At 37.1% G+C, this 22,104-nt stretch overlaps 1 protein-coding gene across 4 annotated transcripts in view; it reads right to left on the reverse strand.

Moving 5' to 3' along the window:
• LOC135088517 (putative protein kinase C delta type homolog) overlaps window positions 1-22,104 on the reverse strand; it is a 40,545-nt gene that overhangs the window by 16,222 nt on the left and 2,219 nt on the right. Inside the window, exons 2-6 of one of the 4 annotated variants that reach the window (XM_063983354.1) lie at window positions 20,943-21,037; window positions 16,283-16,484; window positions 13,793-13,922; window positions 2,385-2,495; window positions 839-916 (exon numbers count right to left, since the gene is read on the reverse strand). In XM_063983354.1, the coding sequence (XP_063839424.1) occupies window positions 839-916; window positions 2,385-2,495; window positions 13,793-13,865 (262 nt within the window). In that variant the 5' untranslated portion in view covers window positions 13,866-13,922; window positions 16,283-16,484; window positions 20,943-21,037. Of the gene's footprint in view, window positions 1-838; window positions 917-2,384; window positions 2,496-2,685; window positions 6,262-13,792; window positions 13,923-16,282; window positions 16,485-20,942; window positions 21,038-22,104 lie in introns of those variants that run through there. The other 3 variants (XM_063983353.1, XM_063983351.1, XM_063983352.1) reach the window with 3 other exon arrangements.

Below are 22,104 nucleotides of genomic sequence, written 5' to 3' on the forward strand. Positions count from 1 at the left end.
GAAGCCAAACACAATTCGTTTTCGTCGATGATTGTACCGGAAAATAAAAATTTATTAGCACACGGAACGAAAAAGCATTCCTCAAAATAGATTTATTGAGTGTCTTGTTTATTTGGACGAAAAATAGAATGGCTTCACCTGATTAACTTTACCCAATCAAGACCGGATAATATTTATGTTAGGTTCATCTGCTCAAAATTAAACAAATAAATAACAAGTGTAAGTACAATCGTCTAGTTTATGGCCCATTTATAATCCTTGCAATTTATGAGCGCTACTAAAATTATATCTGGCTGGATAAAGTATCTGCCCATATTTATTACGGATTTATTATAGTTATAATATTATGTACGTTGTGTGAGTGAAAGAACACATAAAGCACACGCAAAATGCTCGCTCGTATTTTGCAAGAACTATAAAATCTCGGTGTGCGGTTTGTGAATAGTGTGTGTTAGCGGCTGCAAGCAAAATGTACTCAAGCTGTCACAGGTATGCTCTACACACTACAATAATAAACCCCAATTTACTATTCTAAAATCTTATTCTAGCTAGCAGATAGTTGGTGTTGGGGCCGATTCTGAAAGTGGACCGTAAACCTAGTTAAATATATTTATTCCCACTAGTATAGTCATCTTGATTTTATGAATTTTTAAGTAGTTCTGCAATAACTTTTCCACTAGTAGGTCTAAGGTAGGTAGGATCTTATGATGTAAACATTAACAAAAAACGTAATTTGCTTTGCTTTGTACGTCTTTCAGTGATGTTTAATGACGGCATTTCGGAATCAGACCCAACGTTACAAGTAGATAAAAATTGTTTATATTTGTGCATTTCTCACCAAGCTCCTGTTCTAGCACGTCGGTGGCGTCGCTTTGCGCTTGCGCAGCGCCCGCCGAGGAGCCAGGGCTCTCGCCACCTAAGTAAACAACTTTAAGTAATCTGCCATCTTCTCCTACTTATCGAACTTGTTTTGTTGTATTTAAATGAGCTTTTGTCGAAGATAATGGAAGAAACCATAATTCCATTAGTTATTTTTAAATAGACAGAATTGTAATAGAAGAAATTAAAATGAAAACAGTTGTTTGAAGTGTAGTGCAAGATATAGAGAGAGTGAAAGAAGTTGTAAGAAAAAGTAAGAGCATGTAAGAAAGAGCTTTGCGTTTTACATCATTAGGTATTCATTTCATGCGGATTGTCGTAGTTATATTTTTAGACGTTTGTAGGGATTTACGTAGACGATTTCATAATTGAGTTGTAGGTAGGTATATTGTCCACCAGATGTGAATTTTAAATGAATTTGATCGTCATTTATAAAATTTATAATTTTTAAGTCTTGGACAGCGGGGGGATGTTATGTAATTTTTTGCTTTAGTTGAAAAGCAACAAGAAACGAATTCAAAAACGGCCATAACGCGAGCCAGTGCCAGTGAGTCGACTGGGAATAAAAATACGCTGGTGACGTTTGAAGCCGAGCCAGATAATCGACTATTAGGAAACCATCGATTTATTGATGGGACGCTGGCATCCGCATCCATCGCAGACTGTTGGACATCGATGAATGGACTTGCATATTATGTACTCTTAAATCAAATTTAAAGTGCTTAGACCATGACTTTGATGTCGATTAATTAATTGTAAGTAGCACATCTGACTAATAATCATCAATATTAATCTGACAAATTACAATGAACTTGACAGTCAAGTTCATATACAATGTATATCCAGAAAGTTGAATTTCATTTACTTTAAACAAAAGACGCGCGAAATCATGTTTACTACAGTACAAATGTATTCTACAAAAGGTATATTTAGATCCAAATGTGATGTCAACCATTTGTTTAAGTTAATTTCAGCAGCAATTGGTGCTATTAATTCTGTATACAGGTGAGAGGCGAGTGATTGGCCGCTGTCCAGACTGTAGCAACCGCATCGCGCTCCTACGCAGCAATATACTCGGAGCACAACAAATACGCACAATTCATTATACGTTTATTACTTTCTTGTTTCATATTATTATCATCACGTTAAAAAGAGTATAACAGAATTTTAGATTTTTATTTACAACCAATATCGTATTTTTTTAAAAAAATTTATTCAAAAATAAGTTTGTGCTTTTCAAATTTTATTTAATGCTGTTTCAGAATCCGTTTCACTTTCATTACTTAATTTTTTGGAATAACGTTGATAAAAGATGTTACCAATTCTTTTATCTCACAATTTCGTGTATTTTTACACGTGGAACTAATAATAGCCGTTACAGACGATAGCTAGCCAATAAAACATAGCTTTATTTTGAGCGACGCGTGACGTATCAGTGACGCTAACGTTTCCGATACATTCCGTACAAGATGTGACCTCTACTGCTGTTCAATTTCGATACCCACCTTTCCTAAACGAGGGCCGCGCCGCCAAAGCCTCCACCAGGAGCCGCTGGTTCACCCCGCACAAGTTCGCCGTCAACTTTTCACACTTGCGATGGCAGTTTACGTCACAGTCTAAAACAAAACAACTCGCGGCTTAAGTTACGGGGCGGTCATCAAAGACCGCAGTAGTTAAACCAATCCGCTTTAAGCCGTGCAAAAGCATTCGGGCACTCGATAGGAATATGTACAAGTTAGTGGAAAGTTAGTTCTGATCGTGTCGTGTGTTTGTGTTTTATTGTCTAGAGCTCTATCCTAAACCTACCTTTCTTGATGTGAACAAATCCCGCAGGAGAAGTTGGAGCTGATGAGTCGAACCCGGAGTCGTTGGATCCCGTGGAGGTTCTGCCATCCGGATTATTTTCGCACTCATAAAATTCATTTGAATCCCCGCTCGAATCAGATTCATCCTCATCCTCTTCATCAGATGAATCTTCCGACGATGATTCTGAGGAACTTGAATGAATCACTTGCGGAGATTTCTTTTGGAGTGGACGTGGAGTTGCAATCAAGGGCCTCAAGGCTGCTTCTTCTTTCACAGGTCTTCTAGGACTTGGTGCAGGTTTCACTGCTACCTCAGGTTGAGGTTTCGCATCTTCTATTAACTTTTCTTCAATCTTAGGAACATTTTCAGCCTTTTTATCCTCTCCTATACCTTCTTGTTGTACTAATACTTCAGTTTTAAGTTCATTGTTTTCATTTGGAATGTTTTCTAAAACTGGCGTAATATTTACATCAAGAACTTTAGAATCCTTTTCATCTTCCTTGCTAATTGTATCTTTTTTATCGGATGTATCTTCTAGTGCAATAATACTGGTAGTCGTATCTGTAGGTGCAACATTTGTTACTGCACATTCTTCTTGTTTAACTTGGTTAGAAGAGGAAGGCTTAGCAGTAGATTCGACGTTTTGTACAGCTGATATCACTGGTGGTTTAAGTTTTTGGACTTTAGTTTCATTTCCAATAGGTTTTTTTAATACGTCTTTAACTTTCGAGTCTTTTTGAGTTGGCAATGTGACATTACTTTTCAATTTAGATTGTTCACTTGGAGAAACCTTTGTCTCATTTTTATGCTGAACTTTCTCGGTGGCTGGCATAGCACCACTGGATTTTTTTTCTTTTGAATTCTTAGATAGCAATTGAGACTTATTACTGTCATTAGGAGGTTCCGACTCTATTTTCTTACTTAAATTACTTTTATTTTGGGACTCGTCTTTTTCTTGAAGATAAGTTTCCTTTGACGAAGTCGACATGCTTACTGCCTTATTTTCTTCTTTGCTAGGTATTAACGAATCCTTAGATTTTTTAAGCTGAGAATCGTCAGTCAAATTACCCATCTGTGCAGTGTCTTCTTTTTGTTCTTTTTTAACAGAAATGTCGGTTTCCGAATCTTTTACTTTGCTGACAGAATCTTCATTAACTTTATCGTTAGAAGCTGCAATTTTGTCAGTTTTCTTATCATGGCAAATTTTAGTAGGCTTTTCTTCTGGCATTATTGGGTCAGTTTTTGAATTATTTGTTTCAGCGTGTATAGTAGTAGGTGTCCCGATATTATCGCAAGCATTTACTTCAACTGACTTAATGAAAATTGGTTCAGCATTTGGCACACTACTTTCTGCATTTACTGTATCTTTCTCAAAGTTAGAAGAAGAATTATGTTCTTCTATTTTTAAACTCTGTTCCTCATTTTTATCTGACAATGCTTCTTTGGGTTCATCTTCTTTTATTTTTACGCCCGATTTTAGCTGTTCTGAACCAATATCAGTTTTTGGTACTTCCACATTCAAACATAAAGGTTCTATATGTTTTTCAACTGCAGATGCCACTGAATCAGATTTATTTATATTTATTTCAGTCTGATTTTCTGACGATGGTTTAAGTTCTTTCTCTATAACCTCCTGTTGAGCTGAGTTCACCCTACATTCCAAACCACTTTCGGCCATTTCATAATTATCGTCTGCATTTAATTCATGTTCTTCGGGAAACCAAAATAATGCTCTTCGTTGTTTTTCTCGACTTTCATCAATATTTTGTTTTCTTTTCAATAAATACACTGTTTCTCGTTTTCCAATTTTTTCCCAGAAGTTACCGTCATCTGGCTCTGGTGATAATGTTTCATCAGTTGATGGTTTTGATTTCTTCTTAATACTTTTTCGATTTTTGTTAGTCCTTTGCGGAGTATTGATTTCGATATCTTTTTCAAGTTTGTCCCCTGTTTCTATAGCTGGGTATATGACACTGCTATACACAATTTCTTTCTTAGGTGTTCGTGGAATTTCTTCAACTGTAACATTTTCCACTTTGAATTTTAAAGGACTTTTTGGCGGAGACACGTCTACGTCTACTGATGAGGTAATCTTCGCTTTCAATTTTGGTTTTGTTTTAGGAGTCTCGTTTTTAATTGAAAGTCTACTCTCTTCAATGGAGGGTAGATCAGTATTCAATATTCCTTTTGGAAACTCAGTTATAGAATCTAATCTACAAATTGATCCTCCTGACGAAGATTTTTTTAAGCTTCGGCGTTTAGGAAATTGTCTGGCATCTCTAAACGATTTAAAACTATCATGTAAGGAATGATCCGATTTTGTCGTTTTTAAGGGATTTTCTCCATCATTACTTTTTCTTCTTTTAGTTGCTTGGAACAATTCATCATTTCTTTTAGCATTATCACTGATACCAACTTTACTTAAATCTAAACTAGTGGTGCTGAGATTTTCACTACGTATTAATGAGTCCAACAAACTAGCTTGTTCAGCTAAAAGCTCCATAGAACAACGCCGATCTGGAGATTTGCTAAGCCCACCTGTAGTGTTAGCCACAGGAGGAGTCGGTAAGCTTTGAACACTTTCTTCTATCTTAGAAGTACTCTGAGAAATATTCTGAGCGGTATCTTGAGCAGGAGCTTTTGATATACGCTGAGAGGTATCCTGAATAGGTACATCATCATCGTCGTTTCGTATTTTAAATTTCTCAACAAGCTTCGTTCCTAACGATTTCTTTTCTTTTTTACCCTTATATACTAATTCATCAGATAATCTTTCCCTCCATGACAAATTTTCCGTGGGATCTTCTACATTTGGTATTTTAGATTCATCTGTTGTATTTTCGTTATCCTGTTTTGGAAGATCTTCGTTTGGTTTTCGAGGAGAATCTCTTTCACGTCTTTTAATCGTGTGAAGCCTCACTACTGTCCTACCACGTTTTATCGTACTCCTTTGTATACCTGGTGACGAATCAATTCCTGTTTCAGGTTTTCCATCTACTCGCGGCATGAAGGGACCGTTTTCTATACTAGTGCTAGGTTCCTCTTGTTTCAAAGATGTTTTAGGACTACTAGTGCTAGGCTCCTCTCGTTTCGGAGATGTCTTAGGACTCATCACAGGGGCGGGCTCATTTTTATGACGATACCTGTCCTTAGACACATCAATATCAGCCGTGTTGATATTGATAGGGCGCGGAGTGTAAGTTGGAGTCCCATATGTTCTCTTCGCAATAGGAATTCTTCGTGGGCTGTTTATTCTTACCGGACTCGCAGAACCTCTTTCCGAGATCGTGCTGAGAATGGGAGAATAATTTCTCCCAGAACTGGATATCCATCTCGAAGATATGGGCGCTCGGGAGTAGCCTCCGAGCGATGAGTGGGTACTGTAGCTCCCGCCGGGGTTGAGATAGGATGCACTGTACGAAGATCCGAAAGGTGGCACTGAACTTCCATAACTGTAGGACGAACCGGTATACGAGGGTGATCCACTAAAGTACATGTTCGATATATGCTCCGAGTAGAGCGGCATGGTGGCGCGTCGCGGGCGCGCGTGGTGCCGGGCGCGCGTAGACTGGGCGCGCGCGCAGGTGCCGCCGCCCGCCCGCCGCCGTCGCCCGCCAGGTGATCGATACGCGATGATAAATAGACAATAATGTTCTCTCGTGACTTCTTCGATCGGTCGGAAGGAAGTTTTATTTCTAATGTCGAAACGCCTACGTTGAATAACTTATTTGCACATGCTTGACACGAATAACACTCAAGCGTCTATTTTTAGTCAAATTATTGTCACCGACGAAAAATGTAACACGGTTTCGGTTTGCAGACAAGCACTTAGCACAGTCATATTCATGATATTATATTAAATTAATCAAGTCGATACCAACGCTGAGGTTTAATCGCTCGTAACAGATAGAGATGACATATGGTTTGTACAGCGCGGTGCGGAAATAATAATTTAATTTATTACTCAACAACTGACACTTTGAAGCTTTCGGGATGATGTTCGTAATGAACCATCTCTCAATTAGATGCAGTGCAATGCTCTACATTTCAACGGACAACTTTATGTCTCAGAAGACCACTATATCAAAATAAATACTTATTGCGCCAGAAAAGATACCAATCATCGCACATACACGCTTGTACAAACAAACATTGTAAACATGAACGATATAGTAGTTATGTAACGATTGCAACCTTTGTCTTGGACTAATGAACGCATTCTACTTAATCAACCACGTAATTAATTGTTTATATGAAAAGTTGCAAAACCTAATTGAACGGTTATACTTATATGTGATGTGATGAAAGATATTATAACGTATATAAATGAGTATTTATTTAACTGTAAAGTATTACATACACAAGTTTTCAAAACTAGATCTAAATGATGTTCTATAAAATCTCTCTGCTCAAAATTAAGCTGTTAAGTTCAAAATTAAACCCTTAAATGTAGTCATTACTCACTTAATCTTTGCCTCTGTCTGTCTTTTCGGTGGTCTCGAACTTGACTTGATTTTCGTTATGTAGTTTGGTGTCCAAAAGAAAGTCCAATCAGAAACATTATTGTTTAAGAGGACGCGACTGGAATGGGGTCACCCAAAGGGCGATGGAGCGTGCTATGCTCGGAGTTTCCCTGCGTGATCGAATCAGAAATGAGGAGATCCGCAGGAGAACCAAAGTGACTGACATAGCCCGCAGAATCGCTAAAATCAAGTGGCAGTGGGCGGGGCACATAGCTCGTACAGCTGATGGCCGCTGGGGCAGGAAAGTTCTTGAGTGGCGATCACGAGCCGGAAGATGTAGCGTGGGCAGGTCTCCCACTAGATGGACCGACGATCTGGTGAAGGTCGCGGAAGGTGCCTGGATGCGAGCGGCGCAGGACCAGTCTTTGTGGAAATCCTTGGGGGAGGATCCAGATCCAGCAGTCTTTCGGCTGAAACGATCTAATTATTACTTAATATACAAATCCCATTAATGATTACACAGAAAGTACTTCTGGCATTAATTTTTTCTTCGTATTTTTCCTCTCTAGTTCACGTACCAATAGATGCAAGGAAAGAGCTGTGATGCAAGGATATTTTTATTGTTTCCTATTGTACACCTGCAGCGTCTATCACACAAAAGATAACAAATATTATGTACAGTCACGGAATGAAAAGGTTCGTCAGTTTTCAAATTGATTCGTTCATTGAATCGCGAGCACATAATAATAATATATTACCTTTTGAAACTATGTTACAGAATAATCTCGAGTTAGACAAAAATAATCTTTAACTGTTCGTCAGTAAAGTTCAAAATTATTCAGATCAAAGTTGTTTGACGATTTAACTTGTCAAGAAGATTATTATGATTGATAAACTAAAACCTTCTTGTTGGTTCAACCTGCCATTATCTATTAAATTAAAAAAACTACATTTTGTAACATTGCACTGATGGGATAGAAAAATAAACAAGCAAAACCTTATTCGTTAGCAAACGTCATATTTATTTAAATGTTAGCAGCACTGTTTCTTGCACGGTTATGTTGGCAGGTTTGACTCTTACAGTACCTAGTGCAAGCGAAAACCGACACTAAGGTCACGAACCTTTTCATTCCGCGACTGTACATTACTCCGGAATTTGATATATTAATATACCTACATCAACATTCTACGTCATCTTGACGTCAAACAAATGACTGAATTAAAGTGGCATCTCTTTTTTACCCTACTGCGTCAGACAGAAGGTGGGTTATGTTTTTAACCTGATGATTTTCATGGGCAGTTCTTCCACAGTAACTGTCCGTGTCATAACATGCGAGTGCGGAAAATGCCCTGGATCACATTCGTTACCTATCCATTTCTGGGAGAAACGCGTTCTCTTAGAAAGGAAACGGAGATCTATTAGATATTAGGAGTTATGTAATTGGCACCTGAAAAAAATACTTTGACATTAAAAGTAGGTACGACGTTTGATGACCCATTTGATTTTATACAAAACATGTTTTATGCAAGACAGCTTTACTTAGAGAGACTGCGGTTCGGTTGCCAGTTGCCACTTCTACTGCCATCTTCGGCAGCTACCGAAGTCCTTGCTTACGATTTGTGTAGGTTTATCTACTGAAAATAAACTGATACACCATAAATACAAAACCACTGACAGCTGAGTCACCGACGGTATTTAATAAATTTGCCGATGTCTTCTCTGATCTGCCGCGAAATGCAGCAAGTAAAAATATAATATTTTTACTTTAATTACAACTTGAACTGGAACTTGATTTGCTAGGCGCAATTTGTAATCGCAAACCAGTCGTAAAATGGGCGGAACGGCGGGGGGGCGCCACCGTCGTTCAAGTAAATAGTTTTAATTTGGCGAATAGCGGAACATGCGATTCGGTATTGACGGTGGCGTCCCCCTGTTAGTGTCTCGGGTGTGGCATTTCTTAATACATTAGTTTTTAGTTAATTTAGTTTTTGATTCTGTTTAGTTTTGTGTTATATTGTTTTCTTTTTTTGTTTTGTTTTTTTCTCTCTCTCTTTTTTGTGATCACCGTCCATAACGCCCCCTGTTGCGCGCCTTCTTGACTGGTAGCCTCAATATGGTCCCGGTCAAGAGGGTGCGCAATCCGCAATCTTCATCGTGTTGGTTCCCGCTGAAAACCAGCTTCTCGACATGGCGCTTGTTATGTCGTGAATATAGCTGAGCGGACGCCTCTTCAGCATAGCTTGTAGTTTAATGTTATATGTACTGTATTTTTATTTTATTTTTCTATGCTGAATAAAGTATTCTTATTCTTATTATTCTTATTCTCTGATCTCATTGATTTTATCTCAAATATCTGCCTTTACCTAAAAATCCCTGCGAAAACCTTTATACTCAAGTTTGCCTTATGTTAAAGAATGTATTCGATGTGTGTAAACTATGGGCACTATTTATTCTGAATTGCCACTCATTTGTAAATTTCCATGCATTTTTAACTAATATTTAGTAGGTAAGTATGCGTTTAGTTAAAATAAAACTCATTTATTTACGGACACTGAAGTTTATAATGTATACTGGTTAAACATGAATGTAAGGTTAGATTTAATGTACATAATAATATGTAGATTGCATCGAACAATAAGAACACATTATACAGCAAAGATAAGAAGTTACAAACAAACAACTAACAAAATTAGTACGATTTATTAATTTTCAGCTCTCCATTTTATTATCTCGCTATTTTACATGTAATTTAAGTGAAATTAAGATTATTTACCTCCAGGGCCTTGAAGTAAATTTTAATATACAGTGTGAGTCACGTTAAAGTGTACATATGAAAATAGATGAAACTAGACCTATTTTTATCGACAAAAAAGAGGTCAAAAAATTTTTGAGATTTTTTTTTTATTTTTTATAGAATTTTTTTTCTTCCAATTACTTATTGTAAAGAAAACGTAATAACTTTTAAACTAAGCGGTATATCCTGATAAAATAAAAACAGTAATAATGCTAAATAACAGGCAATACTAAAAAAATACATAAAATACACAAAAAAGGCCAACAAATAATAAAAAATGATAATTTTTGAAAAAAATCTGCTTAATAATTCGTGTTTTTTTGGTTATTTGATAAATTTCTCCAAAAAATGCCCCTATAACTGGTGGTTTTTATTACTTTGTATTATTCTCTATCGTATTACCTTCGTAAAACCAAAAATCGCATGTCTCTATCCCTATCACAACGTTTGCAATGATCGTTTGAACTAAGCCTCTCCGGGCGCGCCATTCAACGCTTCGTTAACAACAAAACTGAAAATTACTCTAGATTTGTAATTTTGATAAAGACAAGTTAGATTTCAAATAAAAACAAAAGATTTGAAGTAAAATAAGCATTTTAGTTAAAATTAAAATTACACAGGTAGAGACACCTGTAGCCGAGAATAATGTTGTGGCAGGCCTTTGTTCAAACGATCATAGCAAATGTTGTGATAGGGATAGAGACATGCGATTTTTGGTTTTACAAAGATAATACGATAGAAAATAATACAAAGTAATAAAAACCACCGGTTATAGGGGCATTTTTTGAAGAAATTTATCAAATTACCAAAAAAACACGAATTTTTAAGCAGATTTTTTTCAAAAAGTATAATTTTTTATTATTTTTTGGCCTTTTTTGTGTATTTTATGTATTTTTTTAGTATCGCCTGTTATTTAGCATTATTACTGTTTTTATTTTATCAGGATATACCGCTTAGTTTAAAAGTTATTACGTTTTCTTTACAATAAGTAATTGGAAGAAAAAAAATTCTATAAATTTTTTTAAAAAAATCTCAAAAATTTTTTGCCCTCTTTTTTGTCGATAAAATCAGGTCTAGTTTTATCTATTTTCATATGTACACTTTAACGTGACTCACACTGTATTTTAGTTCCCTATTTCCTAAAGCTACAACCACACCAACGCGGCCAATGACAGGTCACGTGAACTGTCATAAGGTCGCGCGACCTGTGGGTCTAGACAAAGTGCAAATTATAATCGCAAACCAGTCGAAAAGCCCCTTTTTTAGAATTCAAAATCAAAAAGTGCGTTTTGTCTAAGGGGGCTGTTCATTTGCCTTTGATCGCGCCGGCAGTGATGGCGATCTGCACGCGTTGGTGTGGTTGAAGCTTTCAACTTTTAATAAGTTTGTATAAAAGCACGCTGAAGCTGTGATGCAAGTGTTCGATTTATTAAAGCGCAAAATAAAGCACGCGTGTCTCCTTGTATACGGAAAAACACACCGGAAAAGCTATTTATTATTTAATTCCAAGTATGTAGTACTTGTATCATACTTGTGTCCACTGCAATAATGAAAGATGTCCTTTTTACTTTTTTTTGTTGATTTAACAAAAAGAAAATGTATGTTAAACTTTCATTTTTCATTTAATTTCTTTCATTATCTAAGGAAATTACGCCCGTATTCACAAACGATGCTTACTTAAATGAAGCAGCAAATCAAACGCACAGCGTTGAATAGCGCTCTGTGATTGATTCATCTGTCACCCTGTTCGTCCACGCGCACTGTAAGACCTCATAGTAATGTATGTGAATACGGGCGAAAACAACTGCTGTGAAGCTAGATAGAAAAGGGGCATTAATAATACCCTTAATTTTGAAAGATGTTCGAATTCTTTTTAAAAGTAATTCTATGCAATAGAGATGTTTCCTGGGTAAAAAGCAAGTTTGTATTAGTCCGTCAGTTAACTTATCAAAACGTACTATCGGGGACTCGGACGCCTTGACACCTTAAGGGCCTAAATTGTTTGCACACACACGCTCGATTATGCTCCGCCCCCGTTCATTCATGTTTCGGGTCTAAGCAGCGTCGGCGCACCACTGTAGATGTTTGCCCTAGCAAACCAAGCTCTATGTAAAGCGTTTAGGATTGAGTATTGCTTATTACCCGCATCCGTAGCGCTCGTTTGGCAACGTCGCATTTTAGTCAATTTGAAACCCAGTAAAGAATCGCTACAAAATATTATATGGGGCTTCGTGTAAAATTTGAACTAGCGATTGCCCGCTCGGGTCACAAAATTGGTATCGCACATTGTAACTGTGCAATTTCCCGAGAAAAAAGTAGCCCTTTCTATAATTATTGTTGATATTAAGTAAGAGTGTAAATCTCATGATATTAGTTTAGCTAGTTAAGGCGAGAAATACAAAATCATACAGTTACTTTCGAATTCTACTTATTTAATAGGTATTTAATTTATTCGGAACTTATAATTTATTTAAAACAATATGTTATTGAATTAATTAGTAAAGAGTTAAGGAATATTTGTGGCTTAAAAACAATTATTGTAAGATCTGGCTACATAATAACTTTCTTAAATCCTTGAATGTAAATAAAAACCTAATAGGTTTCTATTTATTTTTAATACATTAGCAACTTTTGTTTTCCGTTTTAAAGAAACACTTATCTACGTTATTACAATTTAATACAAATATTGCACTAGGTAGCAATGATCCAGGTAATTGGTTATCGTAAATATTATAATATTATGTTAGTTTTATTTCAAATTCAATTTTTTATTGCACATTAAGTGTCTTTACACAAGGTCTTAAATCAATAACAATTAAACTTTAAACGTAATAATACTTAAACAGTTAACAATGTATAGATAAGTATGTAAGTAAATATTATGTATAAGAATTAAGATTTATTTTGAGAGGCATGGTTCAGTAATCGCGCGGAGGTCAATAAAAAGGCAATCAAACAGTCCAATTACTAGCACGGGTCAACACAAAACAAAATCAATCGGTTATTGATCACAAAACTTCACAAAAAAACAAAGAAGAGAATATGTCGACAGTTCGCCAAAGTAAAAAGCAGACAGACCTCGTATAAAAACACAATATTAAAAAAATACATATCTATTTGTTTGTAACCAAATTCTATTACAAAAATTCTAAGGCTGAGTTGCACCATCTTACTTTAACTTTAACAAACGTCAAAAGTCTGTCAAATTCCATACAAAAAGCACCGGTTACCGTTATAGCTACGGTCAAAGTTAGGTGGTGCAACTCAGCCTAAAACTAAGAAAGATGGAAGAAAAAGAAACTTTTCGTTTTAAACCTTAACCGTATGACAATAAAGTGCACAATGGTATTTCGTATTGCAACCTAAGCCCTGATTGTCTCTTATTGGTCGTAGTAAAAATATAGTAAAATGCGTAACCAATTAGAGACGGGGTGAGCACGTGACCGGAGCGATGCGCTTACGCTAAAATTTCTACAAAGTGGTCAGGCGGAAGAGTCCCCGATAGTACCTACTCGATACGTGTATTTTACTTTTTCAAAATAATGAAAATTGAAAGAGATGAAACGCGCCAAAGTTCAAAAGAAGAGGTAAGTAGGTACGTGACGTCAAGGAGTGCTTGAAAGTGTAGCTCTGTGACGTCACGCGGAACTTCAACGTACCATAATTTCGTAATTACTTGTATACGTGTAAAATATACGTGTCCAATATTTTTTGATCATAAAATTGACGGACTAAAAGATTTTTTAGGAAACTAGCCTATTGACTGTTTATCACCCTCCTTTATTTCGCTTTTTTTCATGCATTTCAAGCCTTATTTTGCAGCGAAGCTCTTCTGATTTTAGATGGTACCTTCACATTTGAGCTCCTGCTGGAAGAAACCATAGAGCAGAGCGCCGCAATGGTCGCAGAACGTCGGCGACATGAACTGGTGCGGACGGAAGCGGTGCGGCACGTCTACCTTGAATCGCTCTCGGAGGTACTGCAAAAGGAAAAGGTACGCAGTTATTAAAGTGGTATTCGCAAACTAAAAACTAAAAAAAAAACACATTTAGCTATAGGTACACATTCACGTTATTTGTAGGCTAAACTACTGAAACAACTTTTTAAATGTCAAAGAAGACAGAAGAAGAAACCACTTGCAGTAATATTTATATCCCATCAAAAACAATACTTGTCAAAAAAACCAAGTCTCGCAACTCAGTTGTTCTACGGTAAAAAGTTGTGAGATCCATGTAATACCAAGTCCAGGCCAGGAAATCTTTAACGTTTTACATAAATATATTGACTTGGCCATCGCACTAAATAATTTTATTTACACGTGTTTTCATGCGATGACCAAGTCAATATATTTATGTAAAAAAACCTACACTAAAACGTAGAAAAATAATTACAAATTTTTTTTTTTTTTTTAAAAAGATTATTAGTAATTTGTTATTACACAAATTACTAATACTCCCGTTAAAAAGCAAGAAATAAGTAAAATTTTATAAAAAAAAATAAAACCGACTCCAAAAAACCTACACTAAAACGTAGAAAAATAATTACTAATTACCTACTTATTTATTAGGACGAATTATTAATATTTATGTAGGTATACCATGATTGATACTTCTGGAGTCGGTGCCAAGATTATGAAACATGTAAAGTTTGCCTGCACCGACTCCAAAAGTATCAATCATGGTATACCTACATAAATATTAATAATTCGTCCTAATAAATAAGTAGGTAATTAGTAATTATTTTTCTACGTTTTAGTGTAGGTTTTTTGGAGTCGGTTTTATTTTTTTTTATAAAATTTTACTTATTTCTTGCTTTTTAGTTAACTAATTATTACCTTGATGTTACCACTGAAGGTAGCCAGTACACTGAGACCAAAAAAATTGGTTCATAATCGGCGGAGATATTGCGTATAAAAAAAAGTTCATCTCCAATTTTCCACCCTTGGGGGTGGAATATTTTCTTCAAATTCGCATGAAACCACCCTTTTGATAATACCTATTCAACAAAAAAATAATCGTTCAAATTGGTTTATAATCGGCGGAGATATTGCGTATAAAAAAGTTCATCCCCAATTTTCCACCCTTGGGGGTTGTTTTTTTTTATTATTAAATTTAAATGGGACCACCCTTGAGGTATTACCTGTACGCCGAAAAAAGATTTGTTCAAATCGGTTCATAATTGGCGGAGTTATCGCGTAACAAACATAGAAAAAAAAAAAAAAAAAAAAAAAAAAACATACGGGTCGAATTGAGAACCTCCTCCTTTTTTGAAGTCGGTTGAAAACGTTAAAGATTTCCTGGCCTGGACTTGGTATTACATGGATCTCACAACTTTTTACCGTAGAACAACTGAGTTGCGAGACTTGGTTTTTTTGACAAGTATTGTTTTTGATGGGATCTCATTTCTTTTTGTATTTTGTAGACAGCAGTTATGTATCTAGAAAACTGGACCGAAATTGAAAAATTTTACTCGACTTGGCGGTTGCACTACCGTGCCCCCAAATATCATTTCTTTTTGTATTTTGTAGACAGCAGTTATGTATCTAGAAAACTGGACCGAAATTGAAAAATTTTACTCGACTTGGCGGTTGCACTACCGTGCCCCCAAATATTTTAGTTTTTCCTTGATTCATACACCAAACACTACTTATATTCCAAATTTGAAGCTTCTAGGTCTGCTAGAAGTGCCTTAGAGTTTTGATGATCGGTGAGTCAGTGAGTCAGTGAGTCAGTCAGTGAGTGACAAAATTAAGTAACTTTGACCCGTTATAATTCTTAAACTACTGGTTCAAATTGAATGAAATTTTAAATATACCGTGTCTTTACAATGCCTGCATAGCTAATGAAAATTCAGCCTTCTAGTTTTATCCACAACGAAGTTACAGGCGGTCGAAAATGGCCTGAATTGCTTCGAGAAAAGGATGGTACGGCCGTGCCGCTTTTTTGCTCGACTTGGTGGGGGCACTGCCGTGCCCCCAGATTGGCCACAAGAAGCTGTAGGTACAGCGCTGCAGCGTATAGAAGTTTTTGAAACGAGAAAGAGTGAGCTGATAAATCAAGTACTTATATGTATGCAGAAAATGTAGGCCGTATTATAAAAAAAGCAACTTGTGAGAAGTTTTCAAGAACTATTACCCTGTACTATTATTTATTCTGTGCTATTACTCAACTTCATGTTTGCGTGTCTTTTATCGATATATCATGCCAGTTAAACGAATCGATATTTATCATGTTAGTCAAACAATTAAATGTAGGTACATACCTACATTTAATTAATACGAATACCTAGTCGTATTCTATACCTATTAATTAAAAAACGTTAGTAACCGCACATTCTTACCACTGTGGCATCGGAATACGCCGGTGAGCCAGGACATTTCCCGAGCAGCTTGTTGTGGCACCTCTTGTGGACAGCCGTCTGGCACACCACGCAGCGGTAGCCCTGCTTCCCGAATCCCCACAGGAACTCCTTACAGAACGCACAGAACGTCGGCTTTCGGAAGAACTTCGCCACGAACCGGTGACCGTTCACTTCGTGGATTCTGAAGTCAAGCAAACACTTAAAATTAGACATCTCCTCAACTCAAACATCATTCGACCGAACCACAATGAAAAATAAATATACCTAGTTATTTTAATCGAGCATTGTTAAACTTGTTTGCAGTGAAAGTTGTTAAGCAGTTGATTGGTTGGTTACACGATAGTGTTCACCCTAATCATTAAAAGTAGCCTAACTTATGTACTAGCTGAAAATAGCGCAGCTGTTACATCCTCTAGTGCAGGGGTTGCCAAAGTGAGGGGCGCTGGGACCTTTAAAGATTGGCGAGGGCTATCTGTATAGTTAAGTATTAATAAACCTGCGATCCCTGAGAGGATACTTTCCAGACTTCTGATACGACCAATAAATAATCTGGACTGGAAGAGGGGGGCACGGATTTTTTTATGATCGAAAGGGGGCGCGTCTCAAATAAATTTGAGAACCCCCGCTCTAGTGGTTATTCATTTTCTAGATGACCACTTACAAAATATTATAATAATATACTTAAAAAGCTTCCTCTTGAATCACTCTATTTAAAAAAAAACACATTAAAATCCGTTGCGTAGTTTAAAAGATTTAAGCATATACCTACCTACTATAGGGACAGACAGGAAACCGACTTTGTTTTATAATTATGTAGTGATTGATAGTGATAGTGACTAAAATAAACACTGTTCTGTTACCATGGTCAAAAGTGACAATATGACAATAAAATATTGAGCATTGACTTCCGCTATCTAATTTGGATTTAGCAATATTTTATTAGATCGAAAAAATCGATACTTAATCTATGTCAATCGATGAAATAAGTTTGTTTGTCACAGTAATATAAAAACCACGTAGGCGGCTCCGAACTTGATGGATAGCTGATGATAATAGCTGGCCAGCGCCAAGAATGCGAAACACGAGGATGCGCATAACGAGTCAAGGAGTACAAGCATAAAGTGGAAAACAAACTTCTACATTATGCAGTCGGCTGACAGGAATAATATTCGCTTCCAGTCGGAAACAGCATCGACTTTACCATACGTATTTTACTTGAAGTACGTTAGGGTAGTATAGAATTAATTTGATAAAATTATGAAACGCCAGCTTTCCGCCCGCAGCTTCGCCCGCGTGAAATTTTGTCCGTCACAGAAACACTTTATCGCGCGCGTCCCTCTTTCAAAAACCGGGATAAAAACTATCCTATGTCCTTTCCCGGGACTCAAACTATCTCTATGCTATACTATACTATACTATACTAGGGAAGTAGCGATGTCATTGCAGTGATTCAGTGAACCAGACTGTGTAATTTTAAAAATCTGCTGTGTGTGACTGAAACGGTTTACATATTGGCTTCAGACAAGTCGTTATAGATTCGTCTTCGTCTTCGGAATGCCAAGATACGTCGTTAACATGCGTGTGACACATTGGACAATGTTTTTTGTTTACAAGTACAGTCAGCGTCAAATAGTTCGTGACACCCAAAGTGGCCAAAAAATTGGGTCCGTGGCCGAGTCCCCCAGTATTCGACGCACCCGTGGTTAAAGCCCCCGATTTAAATAAATTTAATATCATATTTTTTTCGGCTTTTGCACTTAGTACAGTCAACGAAAACCATGCATGTTTGACGCCATTTAAAATTATGTATTTAATTTTTTGTTAAAAATACTTAAAACTTTAATAATTAAAACTTTTATTTGTAGTTAGTTAAATGTAGAGAGAGTAGAGTTATTTTAAAGACTGATTGTTACAATTATTTTGATTAGGTAAAACGATTTACATGTTATTATAGGTAAATAAAACCTATGATAAAATATGATAGGTTAAAATAAAACCTATTATATTTTTAGGTATCACTATGGTAAAATAATATTAAACATTTATTTGTACGATCAGTATAAATATTTATTCGTTTATAAATATTTTTGTGACTGACTGTACATTTTTGATTAAAAATTGCTTCTATCTGACCGGGGGCGTCGACCACGGGTGCGTCGAACACAGGGGGACTCGGCCACGGACCCAAAAAATTGACAACACAACCTTATTCCAATTGGAACAAAGACGTGTTGCGAACTTTTTGGCTACGTTGGTCGTCACGAACTATTTGACGCTGACTGTACAACCAAACATGTACCGACGACTGCACATCAAGCTAAAACTTGGTGGAATCTTACGTAGTCGTAATAGATGGCATTTTGGAACAAAAATGTATTTTGATGTTTTGAACATCAAGACACATAACGAAAGTTCAGATGAAAGACCGCACCGAATTGTGGCACTTTATTACACTTGTTACATTTAAATTTACCATTCATGTGGGCAGGTACTACATATTATGCGAGAATTTGTGGTGAAAACGAAAATAAATTATTTGGCAACAAACTACTGTTAGCTCCATCCTGCTGTGCTTTTCACTTCTTTGACACCTCATTTGCATAAAATATTATCTGTTTACATATAAAATAATTTTCATTTAGGGCGTAAAATACAAGCATTTATCTTACACTTCTACTGTTAAATCTTTGTTATTGATTTCAAAATATTACAGAAAAGTAAGTATCCAATTACTAATCTACATACATATTGAAAAATCGTATGGTATCTGAAAAGATAATCGGATCGATCACGGATCCACGTTGGAAACATGTCCAAAAAATCCAGATTTTCGCGTACCTACACAATTAACTACTGAGCAGTCAAGCGTTTGACTACAAAGACAAGACAAGAGAATGTAAGTACTTTTGAAGGGCGTGTTATGTCTACAAACGTTTACATTACAAAATTAACTGCTGAGGGCGGCAAGCTGTATTGTACATTACTGGGCCGACATAACATCCAATTTCACACACCATATGAATTGTACGGATGGGTAAATAGACCTATTATACTTTCAACAAAGGTGAAAAGTCTCCGCGATGACAGACGGTTGGCCGCAGTTCAAAGCGATTAAGACTTACAACACCTCACGTGCGGACATTTTAGAATACAAGAGATTTTTTTAATCGCACATCTATTGGCCATTCTTATGACGAAATGTCTGGTTCGCCCCCTGCTTTTTTATAGCATCACAATGGCAAACTTCCATTTTTAATAAATCCAAAACATTTAGTAAGTACAAATAGGTACGCAATGTCTGTGTGGTTAAATCATTTTAATCTGTGTATTGGATAGAACATAAAGCGACATGCTTTATGTTCTATCTGGCTTAGTCAAGACAGCGGCTTCGTAAAATAATGACCGTATATTCTGTTTACGACAGAGAAAACCGTATAGGTACCTATATCAGTAGAAAGATATTGTTAAACTGTAGATCCATATAGATGCATATAGCTACTTATAAGATCATGTGTACAAAACTACAAATAGATGAGGGAAAAAATTAAACCACTTTTATGCAAACTGCTATTCACAATGACCGGCAGTTACATAATTATAAAACAAATCAAAATTTCTTGAACTATTTGTTTAATTTGAGGTAGTACCTGTGGTAGTACATAAATTAAGCTATAACAATGTTATCAATCACCGTACACGGATTCGTTAGTATTCTACTATTGATTTTTAAGCAGTATAAAATCAAATTGTTTTCTCTAGAATAGAACAGACATCAACGGGTGCTTACGTAGCCTCGTAGCGCCCTCAGGCTACGAGACCTCTACGCCGCTACGAGCCGTAGCTGCCTTCTTGTCGAAAGACATCAACGGGTGCTTACATAGCCTCGTAGCGCCCGTAGGCTACGAGACCTCTACGCCGCTACGAACCGTAGCTGCCTTGTCAAAAGACATCAACGGGTGCTTACGTAGCCTCGTAGCGCCTTAGGCTACGAGACCTCTACGCCGCTACGAGGCGTAGCTGCCTTCTTGTCGAAAGACATCAACGGGTGCTTACGTAGCCTCGTAGCGCCCTAGGCTACGAGACCTCTACGCCGCTACGAGCCGTAGCTGCCTTCTTGTCGAAAGACATCAACGGGTGCTTACGTAGCCTCGTAGCGCCCTCAGGCTACGAGACCTCTACGCTGCTACGAATCGTAGCAGTTTTCACTCTAACCGTAATTCCGAATAATGAAAATTTAATTAAAGTACTTTTTTAAGGAAAAGTTTTGACTTCAGAATGCTTCCACACCAACGCGTGTAGATCGCCTTATTTCCCTATGATCGCGCCGTGATCGCGCCGGCGATGGCGATTTGCACGCGTTGGTGTGGTTGAAGCATAAGAGTAGGCGCCCACCGTTGATTTTTCGTCGGCCGATAGATAGTTTTGGCCGACTAAATAGTTGAATGCGATTCCCAACTGCCTTCCAACCGGCCCTATTTTAAATCAGCGGTCTGCGCACCCACGCCTGATTCAACCGTTTAGTTGAATCAGTGTGCGCACTGAGAGCCCAACCCGACTAAACTATCGGCCGACGAAAAATCAACGGTGTGCGCCTACTCTAAAAAGCTATTTGTGATTGACGTTTATGTGGGGTACTCACTTGTGGTGCTTGATGGCCCCACGCCGCTGGGTGATGCGCTTGGCGCGCGAGAGCCGCGGCGCTTCGCCCTCGCCGCACGCCGCGCCCGGGAACCACTGGAAATTGACAGGTACTAATGTTAATAGTATTTATAATATCTTCATAGTTCGTTCGTTCGTTCGTTTCAGCCAAATGACGTCCACTGTTGGACAAAGGCCTCCCCAAGGTTTTCCACAATGAACGGTCCTGCGCTGCCCGCATCCAGGCTCTTCCCGCGACTTAGAATTGCTAAAATCAAGTGGCAGTGGGCGGGGCACATAGCTCGTAGAGACGATGGCCGTTGGAGCAGAAAAGTTCTCGAGTTGCGACCACGGGCTGGAAGACGTAGCGTGGGCTGACCTCCTACTAGATATGTGTGCCCAAAAGGCTGACAGGATTATTACCACGCAGAATTATTTTTAAATTGATAAGATACTATTATTACTCGTATTGTATAAAGACCCATGATCAGAAAATTTTCAAAATTTGGTTGCTGGTTTGGTTTCATAGTTGGACCATACGCCACACTATACTGTAGATCATCATAAAATATAACGTCATACTCGTAGATACATTACTCATATACGTTGGCCTTTATGCTTGAGACTTGTCATATACACGGTATTCGCTCATAAACTTTGACACGGATTATAGTAACAGCCCATACAATAGGAGTATATTAACTATTTTATAGTGCTTCCTGCTTTGTGATTTCCAGTGCGTTCATCGTTAAATTACACGGGGTGTGGTAATAAAATCACTCACGCTATATGGTTTTGACCGTTCTATTTACTCATGTGGTTTAATTGAAACCACTACTTTTATCTTTCATACTTACCAAAATTATTTCCTGTGGTCTTTAAAGTATGTATGGTTTAATTAGAAGAGCAAGATTGAGTGTGTTAAAACAATTAAGATTAGCGGACTTGACTGATTGCCAACAATCGTGCGCCACTAAAAAGACTAGACAACAATAAATAATATTACAAAGATGCATTTACTTCAGTAAACACGGAACGTCGATGTAGAAAAATACGTGGAGTGAAATTGAATGAATTTATGCTTTCATTTTATGAATTTATACCAACAAATTGTTGCCAGTTATGCGGTTGATTTACTTTTATGCGAATTTCGAGCCATACGT

This window comes from Ostrinia nubilalis, chromosome 4 (assembly GCF_963855985.1).
Source record: "Ostrinia nubilalis chromosome 4, ilOstNubi1.1, whole genome shotgun sequence".
Classification (NCBI taxonomy): Eukaryota; Metazoa; Arthropoda; class Insecta; order Lepidoptera; family Crambidae; genus Ostrinia; species Ostrinia nubilalis.